This window comes from Mercenaria mercenaria, unplaced genomic scaffold (assembly GCF_021730395.1).
Source record: "Mercenaria mercenaria strain notata unplaced genomic scaffold, MADL_Memer_1 contig_4967, whole genome shotgun sequence".
Classification (NCBI taxonomy): Eukaryota; Metazoa; Mollusca; class Bivalvia; order Venerida; family Veneridae; genus Mercenaria; species Mercenaria mercenaria.
In genome coordinates this window covers 33,327-50,335 of record NW_026463239.1, presented here as the reverse complement: position 1 = coordinate 50,335, position 17,009 = coordinate 33,327, and the positions used below count along the sequence as shown (strand labels likewise).

General features: G+C 37.7%; 1 protein-coding gene across 1 annotated transcript in view; it reads right to left on the bottom strand.

Annotated features, from left to right (window-relative positions):
- Window positions 1-243: 243 nt before the first annotated feature.
- The window catches only part of LOC128554359 (uncharacterized), a gene marked incomplete at its 3' end in the record, with an annotated part of 34,105 nt that continues 17,339 nt past the window's right edge, over window positions 244-17,009 (bottom strand). The window contains 3 exon segments of the mRNA XM_053535642.1: window positions 244-465; window positions 8,918-9,154; window positions 16,705-16,754. Coding sequence (XP_053391617.1) covers window positions 244-465; window positions 8,918-9,154; window positions 16,705-16,754 — 509 coding nt within the window.

Genomic DNA, 17,009 nt, shown 5'->3' with positions numbered 1-17,009 from the left:
ACAAGAAGATTTTTATTTTGGTTGCCATGGCAACCAGTTTTGTGTGGAAATCAATTTTCTGAAAAATTTTGAAAGGGGGCTACCAATGGATCATTCCTGTGAAGACTGGTGAAAATGTGCCAGTGATTTTGAAGAAGAATATGATCTTTAGAAATTGTTGACGGACGCACAACGGGACTCCAACACAGTCGAGTCCAATAGCCCTTCCTATTTTTTGAACAGCAGAGCTGAAAATATTAGTACCTGGCATGTTTTGTCATCACTTTCATGAACAACCAGTTTGACCTTGTTGAGTTTCGGATTTAATGCCTCCTCACAAAATTCATCAATGGCTTCAAACATTGCAGCAGCTGTTTCACGTCTAGGATAACGTAACTTTCCAACACCAAAGGCTGGAAATGCAATTCTTGAACATTCATTTCGTTCTGCTTGGCAAAGGCATAGCTTCACATATAACTTGATGTTCTAAAACAGAAAAAATTATGAAGAGATAATTAAATGGCCAAAGCTGTAGTTTTGCTGCAAAATGCTTTTTCTTACATATATCTAAAATGTGTAAACACAATTTTTAAGCTAACAGCAGTAGTGCTTTAATGAGAGTTAACAAGCAAATTCTATGAATTGGTATCCCCTGCCGTAAGGGTTTGTAGTGAGAATGGCCAAAAAATTATCTTTGGCAAAAAGTTAAGGATGTTACTAAGAAGCAAATAATTTCATTAGTCTAAATCAATTTGACAGTAAATGAATGTTTTTTTTTTTTTTTTTTTTTTTTTGTGTGTGTGTGTGTGTTTCTTTGTCGGGGTGGGGGGCTGGGTTTGGGTACAAAAGTTCAAATGTCGGGGGGTGGGGGGGGGGGGGGGGGGGGGTGGTGACCTAGTTTTTGACCCCACCTGACCCAGATTTAAAACTGACCTATAGATCATCAAGATTAACATTCTGACCAAGTTTCATTAAGATATGGTTATAAATGTGGCCTCTCCAGTGTTAACTAGCCTTTCTTTGATTCAACCTGGTGACCTAGTTTTTCATCCTACATGACCCAGACCTGGAGATCATCAAGAATAACATTCTGACCAAGATTCATGAAGATACAGTCATAAATGTGGCCTCTACAGTGTTAACAAGCTTCTCCTTTGATTTGACCTGGTGACCTAGTTTTTGATCCCGATTGACCCAATATCAAACTCGTCCAAGATTTTATTGAGGGTAACATTCTGACCAAGTTTCATTAAGATTAGGCCAAAATTGTGACCTCTAGAGTGTTAACAAGCTTTTCCTTTGATTTGACCTGGTGACCTAGTTTTTAACCCCAGATGACCCAATATCAAACTGTCCAAGATTTTATTGAGGGTAACATTCTGACCAAGTTTCATTAAGATTAGGCCAAAATTATGACCTCTAGTGTTAACAAGCTTTTCCTTTGATTTGACCTGCTGACCTAGTTTTTAACCCCAGATGACCCAATACCAAACTCGTCCAAGATTTTATTGAGGGTAACATTCTGACCAAGTTTCATTAAGATTGGGCCAAAATTGTGACCTCTAGAGTGTTAACATGCTTTTCCTGTGATTTGACCTGGTGACCTAGTTTCTGACCCCAGATAACCCAATATCCATCTCGTCCAAGATTTTATTGAGGGAAACATTCTGACCAAGTTTCATTAAGATTGGGCCAAAATTGTGACCTCTAGAGTGTTAGCAAGCTTCTCCTTTGATCTGACCTGGTGACCTAGTTTTTAACCCCAGATGACCCAAACTTGTCCAAGATTTTATTGAGGGTAACATTCTGACCAAGTTTCATAAAGACTGGACCAAAATTGTGACCTCTAGAGTGTTAACAAGCTTTTCCTTTGATTTGACCTGGTGACCTAGTTTTTAACCCCAGATGACCCAATATCAAACTCGTCCAAGATTTTATTGAGGGTAACATTCTGAACAAGTTTCATTAAGATTGGGCCAAAATTGTGACCTCTAGAGTGTTAACAAGCTTTTCCTTTGATTTGATCTGGTGACCTAGTTTCTGACCCCAGATAACCCAATGTCCATCTCGTCCAAGATTTTATTGAGGGTAACATTCTGACATAGTTTCATTAAGATTGGGCCAAAATTGTGACCTCTAGAGTGTTAGCAAGCTTCTCTTTTGATCTGACCTGGTGACCTAGTTTTTAACCCCAGATGACCCAAACTTGTCCAAGATTTTATTGAGGGTAACATTCTGACCAAGTTTCATAAAGACTGGACCAAAATTGTGACCTCTAGAGTGTTAACAAGCTTTTCCTTTGATTTGACCTGGTGCCCTAGTTTTTGACCCCAGATGACCCAGTATCAAATTTGACCAAGATTTTACTGAGGGTAACATTCTGACCAAGTTTCATTAAGATTGGGCCAAAATTGTGACCTCTAGAGAGTTAACAAGCTTTTCCTTTTATCTGACCTGGTGACCTAGTTTATGACCCGAGACAACCCAATATCAAACTGTCCAAGATTTTATTGAGGATAACAGTCTGACCAAGTTTCATAAAGATTAGGCCAAAATTGTGACCTATAGCGTGTTAACAGTCAAATTGTTAACGACGGGTGGGGGTGGAAGTGGGGGGGGGGGAATGCATGATCAGGGTGGTGGGCATGACTTGTCGGAGGAGTGAGGTGGGGGAATGGTACAACTTTGCCTGTTGATAAATATCCGTGGAAGGATTTAAACAAGAGCTGTCCAAAAGACAGCGTGCTCGACTTTTCTCAGCGCTTGACTCTGAATTAGAGCTTTGCCAGTAAAATCCTTATAAAATTTAAACCAAAACAAAAGGGCCATGAAGGCCCTGTATCGCTCACCTGACCTATTGACCTAAAGATCATCAAGATTAACATTCTGACCAAGTTTTATTAAGATCTGGTCATAAATGTGGCCGCTAAAGTGTAAACTAGCTTTTCCTTTGATCTGACCTGGTGACCTAGTTTTTGACCCCACATGACCCAGATTCAAACTGGACCTTGAGATCATCAAGATTACCATTCTGACCAAGTTTCATAAAGATACAGTCATAAATGTGGCCTCTACAGTGTTAACAAGCTTTTCCTTTGATTTGACCTGGTAAACTAATTTTTCACCCCACCTGACCCAGATCTGAACATGACCTATAGATTATCAAGATTAACATTCTGACCAAGCTTCATTAAGATATTGTCATAAATGTGGCCTCTATAGTGTAAACTTGCTTTTCCTTTGATTTGACCTGGTGACCTAGTTTTTGACCCTACATAACCCAGATTTAAAATGGACCTCAAGATCATCAAGATTACCATTCTGACCAAGTTTCATGATGATACAGTCTTAAATGTGGCCTCTACAGTGTTAACAAGCTTTTCCTTTGATTTGACCTGGTGACCTAGTTTTTGACCCTGCATGACCCAGGTTCGAACTTAACCTACAGATCATCAAGGTAATGTGGCCTCTAGAGTGTTAACAAGCTTTTCCTTTGATTTGACCTAGTGACCTAGTTTTTGACCCCACCTGACCCAGATTTGAACTTAACCTATAGAGCCTCAAGATTAATATTCTGACCAAGTTTCATTAAGATATGGTCATAAATGTGGCCTATACAGTGTAAACAAGCTTTTCCTTTGCTTTGACCTGGTGACCTAGTTTTTTACCCTACATGACCCACATTCCAACTGGACCTTAACATCATCAAGATTAACATTCTGACCAAGTTTCATGAAGATACAGTCATAAATGTGACCTCTACAGTGTTAACAAGCTTTTCCTTTAATTTGACCTGGTGACCTAGTTTTTGAACCAAGATGACCCAATATCAAACTCGTCCAAGACTTTATTGAGGGTAACATTCTGAAGAAGTTTCATTAAAATTCGGCCAAATTTATGACCTCTAGAGTGTTAACAAGTTTTTCCTTTGATTTGACCTGGTGACCTAGTTTTTGACCCCAGATGAAACAATGTCGAACTTGTCCAAGATTTCATTGAAGGTTACATTCTGACAAAGTTTCATTAAGACTGGGCCAAAATTGTGACCTCTAGAGTGTTAACAAGCTTTTCCTTTGATTTGACCTGATGACCTAGTTTTTGACCCCAGATGTCCTATGGCCTTTTTGTGTCGGTTCGCCGTAAAATCTAACTCACCCAGATGACCCAATATCAACTCGTCCAAGATTTTATTGAGGGTAACATTCTGACCAAGTTTAATTAAGATTGGCTCAAAATTGTGACCTCTAGAGTGTTAACAGTCAAACTGTTGACGATGATGCCGGATGACGGACACAGGGCAATCACAAAAGCTCACCTTTGAGCACTTTGTGCTCAGGTGAGCTAAAAATCTAAGTTAAACAGGGACATAACTCTGTCAAAATTCAAATCAGAGTTATGGGGATTGTTACTCTTGGTGTAGACTTTGATTGTAAATAACTATTTTAAGTTTCAAGTCAATATCTTTGATAGTAACAGAGATATTTGACTTTGTCAAAAACTTTAACAAACAAGAGGAACATGATGGTCCTGAATCGCTCATCTGCCCCCACATGAACTGAGTATGACGTCGTTTTTTTCTATTATTTGACATAGTGACCTAGTTTTTGAGCTCATGTGACCTACTTCTGAACTTGATCTAGATATCATCAAAATAAAAATTCTGACCAATTTTCATGAAGATCCATTGAAAAATACGGCCTCTAGAGAGGTCAAAAGGTCTTTCTATGTTGAGACCTATTGACCTAGTTTTTGACTGCAGCTGACCCGGTTTCAAACTTGACCTAGATATCATCAAGATGAACATTCAGACCAACTTTCATGCAGATCCCATGAAAACTAGGGCCTCTAGAGTGATCACAAGGTTTTTCTATTATTTGACCTACTGACCTAGTTTTTGACCGCATGCAACCCAGTTTACAACTTGACCTAGATATTATCAAAATGAACATTCTGACCAATTTTCATGCAGATCCCAGAGTCACAAGGTTTTTCTATCATTTGACTTACTGACCTAGTTTTTGACCGCACGTGACCCAGTTTCGAACTTGACCTACATATCATCAAGATGAACATTCTGACCAATTTTCATACAGATCCCATGAAAAATATGACCTCCAGGGAGGTCACAAGAATTTTCTATTTTTAGACCTACTGACCTAGTTTTGGACCGCAGTTGACCCAGTTTACAACTTGACCTAGATATCATCAAGATGAACATTCAGACCAACTTTCATGCAGATCCCATGAAAACTATGGCCTCTAGAGTGGTCACAAGGTTTTTCTATTATTTGACCTACTGACCTAGTTTTGGATCAGACGTGACCCAGTTTCGAACTTGACCTAAATATCATCAAGATGAACATTCTAACCAATTTTCATGCAGATCCCATGAAAAATATGACCTCTAGAGAGGTCACAAGGATTTTCTATTATTTGACTTACTGACCTAGTTTTTGACCGCAGTTGACCCGGTTTCAAACTTGACCTAGATATCATCAAGATGAACAATCTGATCAATTTTCATGCAGATCCAATGAAAAATACGGCCTCTACAGAGGTCACAAGGTTTTTCTATTATTTGACCTACTGACCTAGTTTTGGACCGGACGTGACCCAGTTTCGAACTTGACCTAGATATCATCAAGATGAACATTCTGACCAATTTTCATGCAGATCCCATGAAAAATATGACCTCCAGAGAGGTCACAAGGATTTTCTTTTATTTGACCTACTGACCTAGTTTTTGATGGCACGTGACCCAGTTTCGAACTTGACCTAGACATCATCAAAGTGAACATTCATACCAACTTTCATGAAGATCTTGTGAAAAATATGGCCTCTAGAGAGGCCACAAGGTTTTTCTATTTTTAGACCTACTGACCTAGTTTTTGACCGCACGTGACCCAGTTTCGAACTTGACCTAGATATCATCAAGGTGAACATTCTGACCAATTTTCATAAAGATCCCATGAAAAATGTGTCCTCTAGAGTGGTCACAAGCAAAAGTTTACTCACGCACGCACGACGGACGCTGCGCGATCACAAAAGCTCACCTTGTCACTTTGTGACAGGTGAGCTAAAAATTCTAAGTTAAAAAGGGGCATAATTCTGTCAAAATTCAAATCAGAGTTATGGGGATTGTTTCTCCTGGTGTAGACTTTGATAGTAAATAACTATTCAAGTCAATAGCTTTGATACTAACAGAGATATTTGACTTTATCAAAAACTTTAACGAACGGCGAGGGCAACGCCGACAAAAAGTCAAGCTAAAAACAAGAAAGTAGGTCACACTGAATTCAGTTTTAAGATCGCTGTGCAAAACTGAACATGTCTTTCAAATTTCAAGGCTGTATCTTAAAAAACAAAAAAGTAGGTCACATGACACTCCATATTACCCAGATTCGAACTTGACCTAAAGATCATCAAGGTTAACATTCTGACCAAGTTTCATGAAGATACAGTCATAAATGTGGCCTCTAGTGTTAACAAGCTTTTCCTTTGATTTGACATAGTGACCTAGTTTTTTACTTCACCTGACCAAGATTTGAACTTGACCTAAAGATCATCAAGATTAACATTCTGACTAAGTTTCATTACGATATGGTCATAAATGTGACCTCTAAAGAGTTAACTAGCTTTTCCTTTGATTTGACTTGGTGACCTAGTTTTTGACCTCACATGACCCAGATTTGTTTCGTTTGTTTTGGGTTTAACGCCGTTTTTCAACAGTATTTCAGTCATGTAACGGCGGGCAGTTAACCTAACCAGTGTTCCTGGATTCTGTACCAGTACAAACCTGTTCTCTGCAAGTAACTGCCAACTTCCCCACAAAAATCAGAGGTGGAGGACTAATGATTTCAGACACAATGTTGTTTATCAAATAGTCACGGAGAACATACGCCCAGCCCAAGGATCGAACTCGCGACCCCACAATCCGTAGACCAACGCTCTACCTACTGAGCTAATCGGGCAGGTCGACCCAGATTTGAACCTGGCCTAAAGATCATCAAGATTAACATTCTGACCACCAAGTTTCATTCAGATATGGTCATGAATGTGGCCTCTAGAGAACTGTGTGCTCAAATGAGCTAAAAATGAATTTAAAGTAGACAAACAGGATTGTTCACAACTGTTTTAATCACTATGAAATTATGATATTTTAAAGTTAATCAATGAAAGCAGTCTGGTCAAAAAAGTCACTTGAATTGTGCTCTTTGCTTCTAATAAATTGAATTCTGTAAGTGGAACTTGTGCATCAATGAACGGGATACTAGCTCCAACCCTTACTTAAATGGAGCCTGGTATCACAGTAGAATGTACAGAACTTTGTTTAGATACTGAAATATATATATTGTATTTCATCCATAAATGTTCTCCTTGAAATTCAACCTCATAACTGACTTTAACTCTCTGTAACAGTGTTAATGCACTTTCTTATTCATATGCAAGCTGTCCTTCTGTACAGCCTATCTTACATTATTCTTCAGCCATTTTACATTTAACCTATTTTCATGCCCTTACAAGATTTATTGAGGAACATTCTGACCATGGTTCATGAAGACTGGCAACAGTAACCTCCAGTGTGTTAAAACTGCAACTGTTGATGATGACAACTGAAGATGGGCTAACAAGGGCACAAGGCTTCCTCTTCCCAAATAACTGAAGTTTTTCCATAAGAATCAGAGGACAATGACTTAATGATTTCACCCCTTACCAATTCCTTTCCCTTTATCAATATTTAGCTTATATTAATACAGTCGAGACTGTTTTAAGAGACCGACTTTGGGAAGCAGCGAAAAAGGTCACATATGACAGGGAGTCTCTTAAAACAGTCTCACTTAACAGGATGACGCTGGTTTCATATATTTTTCCAATTAAAGTAAATGAACATCGGATACTTATATATTGGCCTCTTTTAAGGTAGGAGTGGAAAATGATTAAACAATATTTCTTTAATTGCATATTGATAAAATATAAATTTCAAATAATTTGCTTCATTCGTATGATGTTGATAAAACAAATTTAAGCTCATGATCTGGCAAGAAAATAAAGGGGAGCAGTAAAATATAAAAAGTTCCATTTGAACTATTTACACACTGATGTTTATGATATATATATTTTAGTGTACTTATTGTTCATTGACATTTATTCGATTACTGACTGCATCTTTAATCTGTGTTTACTTCGTCGTTTCCTGTTAAATACCGCCATATTTTTGTTTCACCAGGAATAAAGTTAATTTATGCACCGACTCCGAATTCTTCAGCGACTTTATACGCTGGTTTTCCCTAATCGAGCAATTCAAGTGCCTTAACACGCTGTTCTAATGTCAAAACAGTTCTTTTTTATGTTTTTCATCAGCCATTTTTTGTAAACAAGTAAGTTCTTGTCTCAAACAACTTCATGCGAGATAAAGAACGGTAACTCTATCGTGTAAAATCTTGCGAGGGAGCGTCTCAAAGTCGCTGAAAACGGTCTAAATATCGATTTGGGAGCCTGATTTCACAGTCGTTTGTCGCGTAAGGCAGGAGGTTGCTTAATTCAGACTCTTTTAATAGTAAATTGCGTCCGGAGCATAAAATAGGGTCGCATATGACAGAGAGTCGCTAAATTCAGGGGGTCGTTAAGGCAGTCTCGACTGTATGTACTTGTTGGATGTTTGAAGCAACCTGTCTGAAATATTTTTCCATTACAGCTTCTTTTTTGTTGTGGGCCTATTATGTAAATGCGTGGCTCTGGGGCTGTGTTTTTGGTGCTCCGTGCTTCCGAGAAATCTACCCTTACCTATTATCTTTTTTAAATTATATTGCATTCTGTCAAATTTTATCAAAGATTATTGCCCTACCCAGGGATCAAACATACAACCTCTTTATTTTTTGGTGCGATACAATGCCCACCAAGTTATCTTGGATCTGGTTAATGAAATTGTCAAATTTACCTGCTGGAAAGTTTCATAACTGTAGTCCAACAGTGCGGCATGGTAAATAAATTTGAAACCACGTTCCCTCAAATTATGTGAATCTGTGACAGCTATTTCTCCATTGCGTATACCGTCTGGATACTTATTTTTGCACTGGTCAAGCAGTGATGTTCCTGCAAGTGTTAAGAGCTCCTGTGAAACTTTTCCTCTTGTCAAAATCAAGTCTTTGTTTGTTGTATTAACAAGGACATCTGCCTGTAAGAAAAAAAAATTTTCATAAGTATGTCAAAATCATAACCTCTGAATCCATTCATCATCACAGATAATTTCAGCATTTTTTTTCGATGACATTCTACACACACATACAAATTAAACAACATAAACTCATTTGACATTTCAAACAGAAGGGCTATAAAGCAAAAGAGCTATAAAGTTATGAGAGATCCATTTAAGGGACAAATGTCATGCAAGGAATTTTTGTGTTGAAATATTCTGAATTGCAGATTCAAACAAGGTTGTAGTAAGAACCTTTTAGACTGAGCTAAGTTGAAATGTTAAGTTTAATATGAATTGAAAATGTCACAGAACAGGACAACATGAATTTGAAAAGCCTCATAAGTGTATAGCTGTCAAAGTTAAACTGAAGTGAAAGAAGTAGAAGCATAGTTTAATACAGCATAAATGTGAACTATCTACAAATAAATTTAGCACAGGGGCCAGCAATGTTTACCATGCCCCTACCCTAGGCTTTTTCTATAGGTACCAAATTGTTTCGCAGGAACTACTCTGTAAAACATAAAATGTTAACATGAAAAAATTCTTTGACCTATGTATGATTTTACTGTTTCCATGGCAACCATTTATTTCTGTAAATGACACTTATATCGATAAGAATCCTAAATATCTCGGTCAGTTTGAGTAATAAAACAATAGCAAGAGGGTAACTGACCCTAAAGCGCTCATCTATGTACAAGGCTTCAAGTGTCTTTGTATAACGTAATGGTACAAGTTACGGTAGACAGTACAACTCTAATATAAAACACTAAATATCAAGGTCCAGCTACTATTGATTCAGAGAAGATTTTCAAAGTTTCTAATATATAAGCCTATCATAAGTTAGTACATGTCAAACACAGGGGCATGGCCATGTTTTTTTTTTTACTTTAGGGCAATAATTTGGACAAGCATGGTACAGAGTCAAACCCTAATATGTCTATTCTTAGCTCTAGTGACCCATTTAAGCCATTTGAACAAGGCAGTCTGAAAGACAATCCATGAAATTTAATCCCAATGAACAAACAAGAGCTCGTCGAACACAAAATGCCCACCTTGATGCATTCAGTAATTGCACAAGGAACAGAAATTATATGCTCACTGTAAACAAAAGTTCTACCATTCTGGTTTAATCTGACCTTGACCTTTAACCTATTAACCTAACAAGAGATTACAGAGTGATCTTGGTGCCATCCACTAAGCCATTTTTGAATGTTCCAAATTTCAAGACTAGTTCAATGTCAAAATCAAGGTCAAATTTCATTTCGGTACAAAACAATGTGTATGTGGTCCAAATTTGGAAGCTGTGCCTTGAGAAATGTGAAAGTAGGTCACTGGATCAATTTCAAGGTCAAACTTCATTTCAGTAGACAGAACTATGCATGTGCTTCAAATTTGGAGGCTGTAGCTTGAGAAATGTGAAAGTAGGTAATAGGTAAAAATTAATGTCAAATTTCAATTCAGAACACAAAAATATGCACGTGGTCCAAATTTGAAGCCTGTAGCTCCAGAAATGTGAAAGTAGGTCACTAGGTCAATCTCAAGATCAAAGTTCATTTCTGTACAAAAAACTATGCATGTGGTCTAAATTTGATGGCTGAAGCTTGAGAAATGTGACAGTAGGTCACTAGGTCAAAATCAAGGTCAAATTTTATTTTGAAACACAAAATTATGCAAGTGGTCCAAATTTGAAGCCTGTACCTTCAGAAATGTGAAAGTAGGTTACTAGGTCAATCTCAAGATCAAAGTTCATTTCAGTATATAAAACTATATGCTTGTGGTTCAAATCTGAAGGCTGTAGCTTGAGAAATGTGAAAGTAGGTCACTAGGTCAAAATCAAGGTCAAATTTTATTTTGGAACAAAAAAATATGCATGTGGTCCAAATTTGAGGCCTGTACCTTCAAAAATGTGAAAGTAGGTCACTAGGTCGATAAGATAGTCAAAGTTTTCTTCAGTACACAAACCTATGCATGTGGTCCAAATTTGAAGGCTGTAGCTACAGAACTGTGAAAGTAGGTCACTAGGTCAAGATCAAGGTCAACTCATGTCAAGGTTCATCTTTTCCACTCAAAATAATACATGTGGTCCAAATCTGAATGATGCAAGTTATGGATATGAAGATTCCAAGTTTTTCTCTATATATATGTCTATATGAACCATGTGACCCCTGGGGCGGGGCCATATTTGACCCAAGAGGGATAATTTGAACAAATTGGTAGAGAACCACTAGATGATGCTACATTACAACATATCAAAGCCCTAGTCTTTGTGGTTTGTACAAGAAGATTTTCAAAGTATTTCCCTATATAAGTCTATGTAAACCATGTGACCCCCAGGGCGGAGCCATATTTGACCATAGGGGAATAATTTGAACAATCTTAGTAGAGGACCACTAGATGATGTCATATACAAAATATCAAAGCCCTAGGCCCTGTGGTTTTGGACAAGAGGTTTTTCAAAGTTTTTTCCTATATCTGTCTATAAAAACCATGTGACCCCCGGGGGTGGGGCCATATTTGACCCCAGGGAAATAATCTGATCAATCTTGGTAAACGACCACTAGATTGTGCTACATATCAAATATCAAAGCCCTAGGCCCTATGGTTTTGGACAAGATCAGAAACCATTTAACTTTTCCTGGCCAATGTGACCTTGACTTACTGACCTCAAAATCAATACTGGTCATCTGCTGGTCATGGCCAACCTACCTATCAATTTTCCTGAAACTAGGCCCAAGCGTTCTTGAGTTATTACCCAGAAACCATTTTACTGTTCCTGGCCACTGTGACCTTGACCTTTGGCATACTGACCTCAAAATCAGTAGGGGTCATCTGCTGGTCATGACCAATCTCCCTATCAACTTTTGTGACCCGAGGCCTAAACATTCTTGAGTCATCATCCGGAAACCATTTAACTGTTCAGGGTTTGTGACCTTGACCTTTAACATACTTACCTCAAAATCAATAGGGGTCATCTGCTGGTCATGACCAATCTCCCTATCAACTTTCATGATCCTAGGCCCAAGTCTTCTTGAGTTATCATCTGGAAACTGTTTTACTATTCAGGGTCACTGTGACCTTGACCTTCGACATACAGACCTCAAAATCAATAGGGGTCATCTGCTGGTAACGACCAACCTCCTATCAACTTTCATTATTCTAGGCCCAAGAGTTCTTGAGTTATCATCCGGAAACGGATTGGTCTACATTCCTACCAACCGACCGTCCGACCGACATCTGCAAAACAATATACCCCTCCTTCTTCAAAGGTGGGCATAATAAAATTCCCATTCATTTTATGTTCAAAAGGTGAAATACACAAATTCATATCTCCACGAAATAGCTGTTTTGACCAAAACAACGAAATTTCATGGCCACAAATTAAATGATTTTACAGTATAGTCCATGAATGACAACATCAATGAATTTGAAAATCCTTCAAGGGGTTTAGGAGATACATGGAAGGCTCAAACTTTACACCATGAGTTGTGACCTTGACCTTGAGCCAACATGGCTGACTCAAGAGTTCTCCATATCATCTTGATGAGGTGATCATTTGATCCGATTTTCATGAAAATCCTTCATGGATTTAGGAGATACAGAGCTCTAACCTTTGACCTTAAGTTGAGACCATGACCTTGAGCCGGCATGGCTGACTCATAGGTGCACATCACCTTGATGAGGTAATCATTTGACCCAGGTTTAATAATCAAAGGCCTGAATGGCCTGAGTCGGCTAATGATTGATGTACTGACAGTATAGTCTACCAGTTTCAGTTTGTTTTTAGTTTTTTTCTTAAAATTTCATAACACAGCTCGATACTTACCCAAAATATTATATCCGGATACGATTACACTTTTCTCCAGTTTGAACAATATATTTTACAAATTGTGATGATACGAAGACATTTAGCAGCAATTGGCAGTATCTGACATTGAAGTTTACGGTTAAATTACCTCTTATTTAAATCTTTTCATAAAAAAGTTATTTCGTTTCGTGAAAGCAGCCAAACATAGACGATCTACTTTCGATTTCAAAAACTACAAGAAAATACAATTTAATGTTTCGCCGATTTGTTTATTTCTCAAAAAATAAGAATTAAAATCATTTTTAATATCAGTAGTAACTAAACAAACCAGTAAGAGTTTCTTCTTCCGATAATTTATCCGTTTACTGACTGCAAAATTCAACCCACGCAAAGTTTATAGAAATCATACGATGCGTGTTTACCTTCAATGTGGGAGAATTAAGGCTGATCGGCTATGTTACCTAACGCATCCAGACGATTCAGATTTTGTTTTTAAAAAAGCATTGTGTGCGTTTCTGTAATTTTATATACGTTTTTATACGCTTAGAAATTATTAGACATGCGTATTTGCATTATTTCTATACGTAATTTACGCTAATACGCATCTTATCTGGAGCCCTGTGGAACTATTTTTTGTCTTTCGCTGGATGTTACCCAAGCTTTGTAAGCCTGCGCAATTCTTAAAATGCACATTTATGCTTAATGAGTTACATTCGAGAATTGCACAATTACAAGTCATAAATATGACAGATTACATCGTATATTGGTCACAGCAAAGGGAACTGACACAACTTAACTTCATTCATGCAGTGAACTGTTTGAAGTTTGAGAAATCTAATGGAACTACATCCCTTCACTGTGTTATTTGGTCCGTTTAGAGAATCGTTGGATAGCAAGGACTCGTCAAAAGGCTTTCAGCCTTTAGCCGACTCAAAAATCCTTCAAGGGGTTTAGGAGATATAGAGCGGACACAAAAAGGCTCGAACCTTAGACCTTGAGTTGTGACCTTGATCATGAGCTGGCATGGCTGACTCATGAGTTCTGCACATCGTCTTGATGAGGTGATCATTTGACCCAAGTTTTAAGAAAATCCTTCAAAGGGTTAAGGAGTTACAGAGCGGGCACAAAATGTTATATAAGGATGGACGGATGGAGACCATTCCTATAACCCCACACCACTCATGGCAGGGGATTAAACAAGAGGGTCATTGACCCTAAAGCGCTCGCCTGTGTACAAGGCTTCAAGTGTATTTGTATAAGTACAGAGTTAGGTTTCCTCTATGTTAGCCTATATTATATACATGTCACACACACTTTTGAACCTAGGGCAATAATTTGAACAATTATGGTAGACATTACAAATCTGATATCACATGCCAAATATCAAGGCTCTAGCTCTTATTGATTCAGAGAAGAAAAATGACCACGCCCCCTGGCAGCAATGTTTTTTTGACAAATCGGAATAATTTGAACAATCTTGGTAGAGGGTCACACAAAAACCATTTGTGCAAAATTATTTTGAATTGGGCCAGCAGTTTCACACAAAAAATATTTTTAAGTTTCTACTATATACATATAGGGAAAAGTGACCACGCCCTCTGGCGGCCATGTTTTTAGACAAATCAAAATATTTTGAACAACCTTGGTAGAGGATCACACAAGGACCATTTGTGTAAAATTATTTTAAAATCAGGCCAGCAATTTTACACAAGATGATTTTTAAAGTTTCCACTATATACATATAGGGAAAAGTGACCACACCCTCTCATGACCATGTTTTTTGATGAATCAAAATAATTTAAACAATCTTGGTAGAGGGTCACACAAGGACCATTTGTGTAAAATTATTCTAAAATCGGGCAAGCAGTTTCATACAATTTATTTTATTTTATTTGGGTTTTACGGCGCACCAACACAGTATAGGTTATATGGCACCAAACACTACAAATTTTGGTTTCATATCTTATTTACATCAAAATAAAAACATGGGGTATGGTATCAAAATTTGCATACCTGCTGAAATCACAGTGTTACGGCAAAACCAAGTGTTAAGACCCTATTGGTCGCCACTTACGATCATGCAAGGGTAAGGCAGTGGTTCTAATTCTTTTCATACACGATCGTCCCAGAACCACATGGGGCCAGTTTCATACAAGAAGATACAAGAAGATTTTTAAAGGTTCCACTGTATACATATAGGGAAAAGTGGCCACACCCTCTAGCAGCAATGTTTTTTGACGAATCAGTATACATGTGTAATTTGAAAAATCTTGGTAGAGGGTCACATAAGGACCATTTGTGTGAAATTATTTCAAAATCGGACCACCCATTTACAAGAAGATTTTGTTTGAAGTTTTTTTCAGTTTTTAGCTCTGGCAGCACCTATGTGCAACCAAGCGGAACCGTTTGAACAACTTTGGTAGAGGACCACCCAAGGAACATAATGGCCAAGTTTCATCAAAATCCATTCAGCGCTTTTGGAGGAGGTGTCATTTAAACACAAATGTTGACGACGAACGACTTGACGCACATCCACACAGACGACGGACACAGCCTGATCTCAATTATTTACCTCACCATGAGCACTTTGTGCTCAGGTGAGCTAAAAACTTGAGAAAGGACCTTATAATGATGCTACTAATGTTTGAAGAAGACACATAAAGCGGTTCATGATAAGGAGTTGTTTAAAGTTTTTTTCAATTTTTTGCACTAGTGGCCTCTAAAAAGGGCCAAGTGTCCCTATTTGAACAAATTTGGCAGAAGACCTTACAATGATGCTACAGATCTGGTTTGCTGAAGATCCATCAAACAGTTCATGAGATGTGTATTTCTATTTTTAGCTCTAGCAGCCCCTAAAAGGGGCTAATAACCTAAATTTTAAAAAAAATGAGAGAGGACCTTACAACAACACAACAGATCAAGTTTGATGAAGATTCATCATGCAATTAATTAGAAGAATCTTAAGTGGCCCTAAAACAAAGTGCCCTCCACTTGAGAATGGACCTTACAACGATTCTACAGACATAGTTTAAAGATGAACAATCAAGTGCTTCATGTTGAGAAGTCATTTAAAGGTATTAACAAGTGGCTTTGTTTGAACAAAATTGAGAAAAGACCTTACACTGTTGCTACAAACCAAGTTTAATGAAGATCTATAAATTGGTTCGTGAGAAGAAGCTGTTAAAAGGTATTTCTATTTTAGCTCTAGTAGCCCCTAAAAGAGGCAAACTGCCTCCATTTGAACAACCTTACACTGATACTACAGACCAAGTTTGATGAACATCTATCAGGCTGTTCTTGATAAGAGTTTATTTAAATGTATGCATATTTTTTACTTTTAGTTCTAGTGGCTCCCTAAAAGGGGCTAAGCCCTCTTATTTGAACGAACTTGAGACAGGACCTTATAATGATGTTACAGATCAAGTTTGATGAAGATTCATCCATTAAATTGTTTCATGAGAATATGTGGTTTAAAGATTTTTCTACTTTTAGCTCTAGTAGCACCTTTAAAGGGGCAAGGGGCCCCATGTTAAACAAACTTGCGAGGGGACCTTGCCAGGATGCTAATTCTAACCAGTAGTTTCAGAGGCGAACGTGTTTAAGTAAAATTGTTAAAACAGACTATAGATGGACGAGGGACAATGGATCATCTACCTATACTAACCATTGGCTCAGATGAGCTAACAAAGTCACATCATTTTTTTTAGTTTCCAACATAACTTACCTTAACTTCATGTAGGGAACCAAGTCTGACGATCACATTCAAAGTGGGTTCTGCAATGGTTATAAGCTATTATTATACATACATGGAACACAAGTATATAGTAGCTATTTATGCATGACAAAATTTCTTTGTGATGAAAGCCATTGTAGTACAGCATTTACTCAAGAGAAAATTTCAGAATGCAGCTTTACTATTTACAAGCATGATGTTAATGCGTAATTTATTATGAGAAAACCCAACAATGCTGAACCACAAGCTTTGTTCAGTTTTCATATCCAGCCCAAGCTTCATTTCAGATAAACAAT